The following is a 12,426-nucleotide window of genomic DNA, read 5'->3' as shown; positions in this document are numbered from 1 at the left end:
CACCCATTTTTGGTTGTCATATGGGGTGGGGGAAAGGGTATTACTAGCATCTAATAGGTAGAGGTTAGGGTTCCTGTTAAGCATCCTACAATGCACAGGCCTACCCCCAACAAAGACTTATCCAGCCCAAAATGTCAATAATGCTACAATTGCTACCCTGGTTTAAGATATAAACAGGCAGTGGGAAAATAAGACAAAAGGAATAGCTAGAGACTATAGACATGACAGGTGAGCTCCACAAACTGTTGAATGAAAGAAAAACTGAGAACAGAGATAGATGAGTTGGTCTCAGCAAAAAGGGATGCCTTTTCTTGAGGCGGAAGTAAATAAGAGAACGGCAAAGCTAGGACTTCTGAGTAAAAAGATAAGAGGTTGAGAGTTTGATGAAATGTTTGGTTTTAATCCCAGCTCTTATTTGGGCAAGATGCTTGAACTGTCTCAGCCAATTTATTCATAAAGACTAATTCTCAAAGATCTCTGCTGGCACCAAAATTCTGGATCCTCTCTTTTCAAAAAGTGAATGTGCTGTGATAGTGAGGGAGCAAGGATGGGAAATAATGTCAAGAATGGAAACAGTTTGTTGTGAAGAGAACAAGCCACACAATCCTATTCCACCTTCAGCTTTCATTTCAACATTTTAGTTCCTACTACGTGCTAATCATTGGGAATAGCTGGCAAATACCAGCATTATAGAATGTATAGTTAAATACAATAATGGAAAAAGATGGTAGAGGGGGGGAAATTTTATTTTTTTAAAAAATAAATAGGCAAAAATTAGGTTTTGAGATCCAAAAATCTCATTCAAGTTAGGGCTTAAAATACCTCTTGTGCATGCCACTTCCATATTTTAAATCCCTTCAAAAGCTGTGGGAAAAAACAAAAAAAATATTACTCTTACCTTCTGCATGGGAACTTGGCATTCAGAATCTAACACCACTGTATCATCACCAGACGGATGCATCACAGTTAGGTCATTCAAGCGTTGTTCAGAATCACCTAAATGCACATTTTTAGAATAGTATAAAGATATTTCATCTTGCTTGTCCAGAATGCCTTTTCCCCCCCTCTAGGTCAGAAACTATGGAAACAGAATGACTAATTTTTTGATGCTTCTTAACTTTGCAGTATTTTTCAGTTAGAAACCATTCTACTGTAAAATAAATACTTTTCACTTGAAATTTACCTCTTCTATTTCTTTTTCTTTTATTTGTCCTCCCCCACCCCCATTTTTTTTGGTCGGCCAGATTGTGTCTCACCCACCAAAATCTGTTTTATTTGTGCCCATGGTATAGCAGTCTTCCAGTGTGCAGACTAACCTCAGCTCCAGAGATGGGTCTTTATTAGGTCAAGCCAATTATTGTAACCCTACCCTCCTACCAGTCAGTCAGTCATTTAGGAAAAAGAAGGCCTAAGCCAATGTAGGGCCTCCAGGGAAAGATGCATCCTGGTGACCAAATAGAAAATAGAAAATACAAAGAATAAAAGAAGACACCAGACACCTATAATAGCTACTGAGGGGATAGGAGTAAGAAATGCAAAGGTTGGTTTAGTTCTCAGGTGAAGAGAATGAAAGATGCAATCCTGTTAACTAAGTTTCATATATTTCATTTATTATGGGTGAAGATAACTACAGAAAAAGAGCTTACACCTTGGTTAAACCATGCCTCAACAACCGACCTACCCTGGGACTACTAGTTATGTATGCTAACAAAATTCCTTATTGTCTAAGCCAGTTTGAACTGAGTTTTCTGTCATTTCTGACCAAGATCATCCTGATACATAAAACTTAATTTGGTCATTTTTGTTTCAGTTTTCTCTAGTTTTTGACTATAAGTCCTAACTAGTGGCAAAAAGACAGGCAATAAATGAAAACTGAATTGCTAATTTTGTTAATTGACTCAAGCTCACAAATCCTGGCCACTTACATACTGTATTTAAACTTCTACCACCCATCAATCCTTTGAGTGATACTCTGGGTAAATTACACTAGTTGAAGTTGAGGCTTGAAGAGGGGGACATTAAGGGATAGGAGTGAGCATGGAGGGTGAGACAACACCCTGCCAAAGGATGTATGAATGAAAGAATAAAGTTTAAATTTACATGTCCCTACGTGGCCCAATGTATCTGTTTCCTCAGTTCAACAAGGAATGGAAAAACAGGGCGGAAAGCTATAAGTACAGAACTACATTCCTTCTCTGTTTGGGGCCAACTATTATTTATGAAGTAGAAAGTATATATGTCCAGAGAAATAAACTCTAAATGACTCTCAGCTTGCTGACTCTAATTTGGTCGGTGCGGGCAAGTGCTATTATCAAGAATTAAAGAGGAAAGCTTTAAACATGGGGATTAAAGGGGGGAAAATTCAGTTTTGACGTGCTATGTTTGACATGCTTGTGTGACGTTTAAAAACAGATGTTTAGTAGAGTTGTATAAACATGCCTGGAGCATGGATGCTTCAGTTGTAAAAATGAGACTAGAAGTCATAGACACCAAGATCAAGCAGGAGGAGTGTATGGATCACTGCCTTCCAATCTTTTTACATGTCATGTTAAGCAGGAAATGATCAAAGTATGGGACACCTGAGTAAATGGGAAGTTGGCTCCAAGCCTATTGCTCTGAGAGCTGAGAGGATCACTAGCTTAGTAAACCTATGCTTTGGAACTAGGCTGGAAAGCACTGGAGTAAAGTAAAAAAGATAAGGTGCTTAAGGATGTATTATAACTTTTAAAGGGAGGTAGATAAGAAATATCTGTAAGGAACATCCAGAAATGGGATGGTCGAGAGAATAGTGTCACAGAAGTTGAGGAGGTATGTCAAGGGTCCAACTCTGAAAAACATTTTCATGTGGATGATGACCCTCTGGCACTCAAAACACTACAGTACTTATCTTTCCTCAGACATCTGTGTTCCAGGTCTAGCAACCTGGACCAGTATCAGGCTAGTATCCTGAGCCACCAAAGCCATATTCCTTTTGTTATTAAAACTTAACATATATTCATCTATTGTAGACCTGCTCATTCTACCCTTGTAATTCTTTCAACTTTCCCTTTTTCTTTCATCACTTTACTTCATCCCCCCCCCCACCTTTGCAACAGCCTAATTGGTCTCCTCCTTTTCTGTTCTTTATGCCCCATTCCTCTAAGTGACCTACATAATAATAGCCGATTACTTACCTTGAGGCACACCTTTTGCTCAAAAAAACCTTAATTGGCTCCCTACTGACTATACTATTACCATTATGTCCAAAGTCTCTGGATATCAAGGTTCTTCATGATCTGAACCTAGTATACTTTTCCAAATTAATTTCCTTGTATTCCTGTTTATCCAACCAAAGCTTTAATCACATCGAACGATTGGTTGCCTAAATACCTTTATTCATGTTACTTTCACCATACAAAATGCCTTCCAATCCTAGATATACATAGATAAGTCTTACTTTTCTTCAGTATCTGCACAAATGATACTTATTCTGTAAAAGACACGTCTGCTAAAGAGATCAGTAACTGCCTTCCTCACCTCCTAAAATTTCACTTTTGCTTTTTTTTAGGACATATTACTTTTAGTTTATACTCCAGTTGTTTATTTCTCCTACTAGATGGCAAACTCCTTGATTTACCTTTTCATTTGCCATTCTACTTCACATTGATATGACAGTGTAAGTATTTGTTTTTTACAAAATCTTGATACGATTAAGAGAAGATTTTTATGAGCTGGGAAAGGTTAAGTTGTAAGGATGAGGTAGTAATCCTTTGTGACTAAAAACATTAAGTTATTTTAAGGAAGAAAATCAGATATCTTTCAGTTCATGTAGAGACAAAGGCACAGGTTTTGAAGAAAACTGGTAACACTTAAAAATTCAATTTTTAAAATCTTTAATATTTTGTCAAGTTATTTTTTTGTTTAAAAACTTTAGCAAAAATTTTCTTACTTTCATTATTTAAAGGTTTAACCAAAATAAATGTATTTCCATCAAGACTAAACTCCAGAAAAGAAAAATCTCTATATATATTTTATAGCTTACATGCACTTGAGTTTCCCTTGGGGATAGTGCCACCTGCAGTTGGCAAATGCAAACTACTTTGCTTCTGGAAAATTTGCTAAGTGCAGAACAGCCAGCCACTCTAGCAAGATCATACAAACCTTCCCTTTACACATTATGTTACTCATAATCACATGTAAACAGAAATGGAAGTAATACAATAAACTGATCCTGACTGAAGACTTAGATATTTAAAGCCTGACTTTTCATAGGACGTTTTCTTAAACAAGACTATCTTGACTGCATTCTTTCTATTGTTTTTCATTATCTTTATTCTTCAAGGCTATCCCTACCATCCTTCTATGAACTCTCTATAATGAAAAGAGAAACTTTTCCCTATCCTTGTTCTTCTAATCAATCTTCAAACATGTTCAAATCTCTCCGGTTCAAAATCAAAACAAATGCTCCCAGTCTAATTAAAAAAAAAAAAAAAATCACCAACAAACTTTTTGAAAGACTGGTTTATATTCAGATTCCATTACTTCTCAATTTACAACAATATAGCTTCTGCCCCAATTACAATGGCTACTAAAAATGCTTTTTGCAAAAGCAAAAAAGAATCTCACATTCCCAACTTTAACCCTCTCTCCTCATTTCTCATCCTACTTTAATGCTTTATAGTATGTGATACTCTTGATGATTTTCTCCTAAAAACCCCTATTCCTAGATTTCCATTGTACCAATTTTCCTTCTTCTTTTACCTTTGATTACATCTTTTAACTCATTAATTTTTTTTCTACTTTTACTGAGGAAGTTTTTGTTTCCTAGAATTTTGTCCTTGACCTTTCTTTTCCTGCTCTATACATTCTCCTGGGTGTTTTCATTCATTCATTCACTCACTCCTCATGGCTTGAAGTAGCTCCTACATACTGGTAATTCCTAAATTATAGTTCTTTTTATACCCTGTTAGTTCTAACCTATTACTAGTTGTATATTTCCAATTATATATTCTGCAGCATCTCACATGTCCAAAATAAGCACTGCCTCTTTTTTTCAATCCAACTATTGTATAATAAATACCCTGCTAAGACATTCATTCTAACAAAGCCCATCAATTCTGCCACAAAAATATCTTTCTAATTTATCCACATCTTTTCTATACTACTATTTTAGTTTTGGTCCTCATAATTTCTTTCTTAGGCTATGGAACTCAGCTTCCCTGCTTGACCCAACTATATCAGAACATCTTTATCTTAATCCACCGCCCATATAGTAAGCAGCAATCTCTTCCTAAATATAAAATCCGATTTTGTTATGCTCTTGAAGGTACTTGTTGTGCACAAAAGACCCACATTTAGCACTGGCAATTTCCATTTGAATCAGTACATCTTCAGTTATTTTCCTGAGTATCTTGAAAATCTTTTTCCAAAAAAGGATATAAATATTTTACACTTTGGATCTTTGTTTATTCTTCTTCCTGGGATGCCCTCCAGTGTTGCCTTCGATATTTTCTCTCTTGATCTCCACTCCCTTCTCCACAATGAAGAGCTATAACTCAAGTTAAATACAAAATGGAATACTCAAACACAGAATAGTAGGGAGCTTTTACTGGAAGCAACAAAAGGAGGATCAAAACCGCTCTGTTCCTCCTACTCTATGCTTCAGTAAAACAACTTAGAAATTTCTTCTGCTTTGAAGAAACCCTTGCCCTTGGAAGGCCAACTGGAAACCAGAGAGCAGCCTAGAGGGAAGGAAACATGGATAAGGAGTATCCGCATGTCCTCTAGTTAGGCCTGAATGCACTAGACCAGGGGTGCCCAAACTGTGGCCCGCGGGCCAACTGCAGCCCGCAATCCATTTTTTATTGGCTCGCAGCAAATTCCAAAAACATACTTAGTTTACTTAAATAAACCAGGTGAGGCAATACGTACTTCACCTCGAGTGAGTGGCCCGGCTGTTTGTGTATTTTACCGCATATGGCCCTTGGTAAAAAACGTTGAAAAAAGTTTGGACACCCATGTATTAGAGTCTCAAGCACTCCCTAGGGCGGGCTCATCACTACCAGAAGTCTCCTTTGTGCCATGTGTCCCCAGGAGCACCATGCTGAGACAGACAGTAACTTCACTTCTGACAAGACTAACAGAAGATATTTATAAAGTCAAATGAATTTAACAATATAAAAAGTTAGCCAGATTTGGAAGATATTTTTGGTAAATAGGAACCATTAGACAAGCATTTCTGGCCCAAGTTTCCTTAACTGTACACTATTTTTAATGCATATAACTTTATTCCTCTATCTATGGAATCTCTAAATATCTTTTCCTTATTCCATCCCACCTTTCCAACCCATATAGACATAGGTGTCATAGAAATTAGAGCAACATTTCCCAAGTCTGCTCAGAACTTGGTAGTATGGCCTCTGGCAGTGACAGGTTTTAATGTATGGCCCACATGTCAATGTATATAACATACATGAAAGTTGCATGAGAACTGTACATATAATTTTTCATTCAAATATAAAGAGTACCTTTGGGTATAAATTTCTAACAGTGTGCTTCAGTGATTATTTTAACCATGAATTTACTAGTTATGATTTTCAGTATCCTAGATACATAACAATGAAGATAACCTTAGCATTTTCATATACAGATTTAGAAGTCAGTTTCCCAATTGCGGTCATTTACTTGTTAATTTCTTACCTGAGCGCGGCAAGATTTGTATGGGTGAAATGTTTTTCACACTCTGTAAATGTTCTAATTCTTGATGAATAAATGCTAACTGGTAGTGATTTGGTAGAGTACCATTTGAATGTACAGTTTGATGAACAAGGGTAGTAGAACAAGAGATTGTATCTTGCATAGAAGATTGTATCTGTTAAGACAAAGTTGAATAAAATTATCTTTCAGAGCTTTAACTACACAATATAACTAAGAAAACAGAAACACAAGAGGAAGGAATTTAATACTATCCTTGAATATATTATTTAAGTCACACAAACTTAAACGGTATAAGTATTTCTATGTTACAGATGAGAAAACTAAGGTTTAGAAAGATTAAATATCTTGGCCATCATATTGCTTATAAGTAGAGTTAGTCAAAGCCTATTATCTTAGTTATTATTAGTAAACATAAACGTACACATTATTAAACAGTGCTGCTTATTTTCAAATGCTTTCCTGTGATCTACTGAAAATAAAAACTTAGCTTTTATACCAAATCTAGAGACACATCCACTTTTACTCCTTTTTCCTTACTGAATTAGGCATAAGTGGGGGAAGGAGTCAAAATCACATGATGGTCAACCCATACGAATGTCAAAAAATTCTGATTCAGCACTCAGTTAACTATTAAGTAAAAGCTGTATTATAACAGCTAACATTTATTTAATGCTTATGATGTGCAAGGCACCAGGCTAAGCCCTTTATACGGTTTTTTAAATTTTCACAACAATCCTTTGAGTTCAGTGTAATTATTATCCTCACTTACAGTTTATAATAGGACTTAAGATATAATGAAAGCAACTTAATCAAAATCTCACATCTATTCAGGGGCAAGCAAAGTTATGGTACCAAAGCCCAGGTACCTTATACTACACTAAGCTTTGAGTTGTAGATGGTAGAGGTGAATAAGACAGTCTTTCTCTTCTGTTTAATAAAGGGGTTAGAGTACTGAGTAGATAAGGGAAGTGTTTGAATACTTATGCTAACTTGAATAAAATTAATGCCGTAGGAATGTTTACCCTAACAATAATGTAGATCCAAGCCCAAAGCTTAAAGTCAAATGCTGAGGTTTAAATCAGCAAAAAAATCACTTTCTGAAACACAGAAATATATATTTCTTATGTATACATATATATTTCTTATGTATACATATATATTATACATATATACATAAGAAATATATATACATATATATGTATACATAACATATACATATAAACATACATATGTATGTATATATATATATGTATGTATATATATATATATATATATATATACACACACACACACACACACACATACACACACACACACATCTGTATTGATTCATGATCCCATAAATATATTCCCTCTTTTATCATAAATGGGCATTCTGTTCCTCAGTGAGCGACACTGAAAAATTTTTGGCCACGAACAGATCACAAAAGTAGCATTCTACATGCTATGTATTGAGAATGCTTCCAAAGTTCGTTCATAACTTGATATAATTTTCTGATTCTACTAGTACCATGGCAAGACAGGCTTGAGCTCTTGCTCTTAACAACATGGTTGGCGGTTCAATTCCCGCATGGGATGGTGGGCTGCCCCCGCTACAACTAAAGATTGAAATGGCAACTGGACTTGGAGCTGAGCTGTGCCCTCCACCACTAGATTGAAGGACAACAACTTGGAGCTGATGGGCCCTGGAGAAACACACTGTTCCGCAATATTCCCCAAATTAAAAAAAAAAAAAAAGTGTTTAAAATAAAAATAAATAAATAAATAAATAAATAAATAAAATTAAGTCCCTCATCTGTATGTCAATATAGTAACCACTTCTTCTCTTTCCCTGTAATATAAAAATGATTTTAAGCATTCCCTGCTTCAGGTAGTATGTGTGTATTTCTTTTTCATTTTCAACAAATTATGAAGATAGATTATTATAGCACTAATCATACAATCTCTTAACCATTTATCTCTTCTTGCAAATTGGAGCTCCTTCAAGACAATGTTATTTATGTTGTATTCCCCTAACCTAGTTAGATGTTGTTAAATAAATTTGTAATTTAACAAAAATATATGCCTGTAATTTTGTTATTTGGGATGGATACAAAGAATTAAAAGTTTTATGAGGATAACAACCTGAATTAGTAAAAGATAAAATAAAATCATTTCTATCCTTTTCAAAGCACATCAAACACTAATCAATCAAACATAGATGTGCTAAAATAGCTGGTAATTACAAGCTGTATCTTTAGAAATCCTAACTACCATCTGCCTCCCATCTTTTTTTTGAGAAATTCTACCCTACTGTACATAAAACTGCTATAGCAGTGAGTTACAACATACTACATCATTTTTAAATTCTAAGGTAAAAATAAAGAATTAACTTACCTTCTCTTTCTCTTTAGAAGGAGAATCATTCTGTTTTACTCCAGTAAATTTAGATAACATTTCTGCAAATGTATATAAATAAGTATTTCAATGTTTGCCAGCTTAAAATTACATCTAAATTATTTTTTTCATATTAGAAATAAAATGATGATTAAGAAAATGCCTTTAACACCAAACTCTTAAATCAAGAGGATCTTATAGCTACAAGGTTTTTGCCCTCTTTGAATCAGTCAGAATTTCCAAAGGGATACTTGCTTTTAAAAGGGATATTTTCTTTACATAATGGAATAACTATCCACTCACATATTTCAATTTGATTTAGGAAAAAAAAGTGTTACTTCACAGTAAAGAGCTTGAAATGCAATGCTTTAAAGAGAACAAGTCACAACAGAGAGATTTTAAACAAACAGTACCAATTATACTAAAATCATCTTTACGAAGTAGTCAGAAATATATAATCATAAGGTGTTTGATTAAAATAAGAATTTGCTATAAGAGAAGGGTGTGTTATTTATCTAAGAGGATACAGTCTTTTATTACAAGTGAAGCTATTTGATTTCAATGCTCTGCTTGCTAAGCATTATAATAAAGATCCCATCTAATTAATACTCTAGTTGCTTCTCAGCTATTTGGGAGCCTCAACTATATCGCAACAAATGGGTTTTATAGTGAACTCCTTTATCTTTACAAATACCTTTAAAGCTGACACTGGCAGTAGAGTAGGCATATCAAAAGATCTCTCAGACATGGTGCTCATAGGTTCTTTATCCTAAAATTGATTATTGTTCTATCCTCCCCAGTCGCAAGCTTACGTCAATGTGGTAAAGCACCAAACTGGTAGTTGATGCCTTGACCCATCTCCCCAGGCCACCTTTCGTGAGTACCCTAAGCATTATTTGCTTCAGGCTCCAAGGCATCAAGGCTGGTCAACACGAAATCTTATTCAAACTTAAAACATTCTAATTTTAATAATTACCTTCTGCTTCCTGATATGCCATCAGTTTCCACTGGATGTGTTACTGTTCTTTCCTCTCCTAAAATGTTTGATGCTGGACATTGTTAAAATAGCTAAATGCCACTCAATAACGTGCTTTAAAGAATTCAAGTATTTAAAATGACATGAACCATATTAATGTCACTCCACTAAGTATATTTAAGTGTTGGAGGGTTAGTAAAAGGAGAAGGGGAAAGGACAGACTGCAAAGATTGAGGTAGTTTCCACATAGAGGGGAAAAAATTATGGTTTCATCTTTAAACAAAAACAGACTTCATTAATATAATCACATAATATATACATATCTTCACATCTAACTTAATTATTCAAATATGTGCCTAAACTACATTATTCTATGATTTAAACTCTAAAGTATAATAAAAATATGACATACCATCAGTGTTCTGCTAAAAAAATCCAAAGGGCATTCATTATCTTGGGTTTCTGACATATAAAACTAAAGCTCCAAAATATTATAAAAATTAGCGCCTCAAAATCTGAAGACACTAGCAAAAGACATCAAAGAATTTTAATCATAAAAAAAAAAAATCAAAGCCACCTAATATAGTATGTCTCATAAAAGTCTTGCAGACTACAGATAGCTGAGTAAAGATAGCCTAAAACATAGCACTGTGCTTCTCATGCTACTCTTACATCACTGACTTTACAGGAACTTAGTAAGTAAACTCCATATTTCTGTTTATGAGTTCCTGGTCTTTGGAATTAAAAGGCAAACAAATACATTTTCGTTATCCAGCTTAAGGTCACATTTCAATTAGCAAAGAAGCCCTACCAAGTCTTGCAAACATAAATGAAATTGAGTGCTATAATGACAACATATACACTGTCAACTAATTTCTCTAGGGAACTGTGATAGCATGCATACCTACCTTATGAGGATCAAATTGCATAATATACACAACCTACTAAATAAATGCATACTGTACACATTATGTAATGTGTTTTATTTTCACATCTCCCCAAAACCCCAATATAAAAGTTTAATTGGAAAGTTTTCATTCTAAACTAAGGCAAAAATCACAGAATAAAAAAGAGAGAGCTGAAATCATATATTTGATGAAAGGGATTGTTTAATACCCATCACCTATCAAAGCATTGAGATAAATGCTCCCGGATACCAAATATTATCAGCAAGCCAATATGGACTTAAAAACTAGACAAGTTGAATACAAATATAACACTAAAATTCAACACCAGAATGTAATGCCATATGTAGCAGGAAGAAAATTACAGAAGCTTTTTAAATAAGAAAAACAAATCATATTTCCGTTATGTAGGGCAGGGTATAGAAAAGTGATTGGAAGTCACTACCTTCTGCTACCTTATTTTATAGGAAAGAAAGCATGTCCAGAGACGTGAAAAGATTTGCCCAAACAAGCTTATTACCTAAGCCATGTTCTACTGATAAAAATCAAACAATTTGTTTTTGAGCTGAAAAAAATTGGTCTCTTTAAAGAATGTTTTTACAACTTTCATTGAACTGTTTGGTGTTTATTTTAATATAGAACAAACTGATTATAAACTGCCTGTTCCTTTTACCAAGGTAATTTTAACTAGAATTAGAAAGTGGAAACAAAAGGAAAAAACTTAGATTGATGGTTCGTAAACATGGCAGCACATTAGAGTCACTTGAGATACTGTTAACACTGCATATACCTGCCGTCTTCTCCAATCGATTCAGATCTGGTCACTTAAAAGTTTTACAAGTGTTTCTAATACACTGCTAAGGTCGACAAACACTGTTCTACACAGCCTGTTTATTCAAGAAGATCCAGTTTGAACAGAAAATTTTTCAATACACAAGACAAAATTTATCACTATTTATAAGCCTCAAGGCTCAAGTATGGACCTCAATATATGCAAATTTTTAATCAAGGCTGAGTCCTTGAATTTATCCTTTTGGTGCTTTGAAAACACTTTGATGAGAACCTAATAAAAGTTTTAAAAATTTAAATGATGAACTCTATCATTTCTCTTAAACTTTCTAGCTTGAAAGGCAAAGATTACTCCAAAACTGTCATTTTGTATTTCCTACATTAGTAAACCATCCTCTCCCTAAAAAGGTAAAACATTCAGACTCAAACTCTGTTAGACCATTTCCCCTTGTATGAAAAAAAAAAAAAAAATCACATCCTTGTCACTTCTACAGGAGATCTAAGTTGTGGTACTAAAGAGAAAAAAAATTGTTTTCTTTCTTTTATTCTCTTACCCATAACTAAAAAATCATTTTAATAAACTATTGTTAAATAAATTCTTAAATTCCATTCTCTGAACATTACACCAAAACCAAAAAAAGCAAAAAATATAAAGCATGAGGTGACAAATTCACTTTGTCTTCA

At 34.3% G+C, this 12,426-nt stretch overlaps 1 protein-coding gene across 1 annotated transcript in view; it reads right to left on the bottom strand.

The window, feature by feature from the left end:
• Positions 1-12,426, bottom strand: part of BRDT (bromodomain testis associated) — a 40,744-nt gene that overhangs the window by 12,380 nt on the left and 15,938 nt on the right. The window contains exons 12-14 of the mRNA XM_019752343.2: positions 9,073-9,134; positions 6,679-6,850; positions 899-996 (exon numbers count right to left, since the gene is read on the bottom strand). Of these exons, the coding sequence (XP_019607902.2) occupies positions 899-996; positions 6,679-6,850; positions 9,073-9,134 (332 nt within the window). The remainder of the gene's footprint in view (positions 1-898; positions 997-6,678; positions 6,851-9,072; positions 9,135-12,426) is intronic.

The sequence above is a fragment of the Rhinolophus sinicus genome, linkage group LG06, assembly GCF_036562045.2.
Source record: "Rhinolophus sinicus isolate RSC01 linkage group LG06, ASM3656204v1, whole genome shotgun sequence".
Lineage (NCBI taxonomy): Eukaryota > Metazoa > Chordata > Mammalia > Chiroptera > Rhinolophidae > Rhinolophus > Rhinolophus sinicus.
The sequence above is the reverse complement of the archived record's forward strand: the minus strand, read 5'-3'. Positions and strand labels throughout refer to the sequence as shown.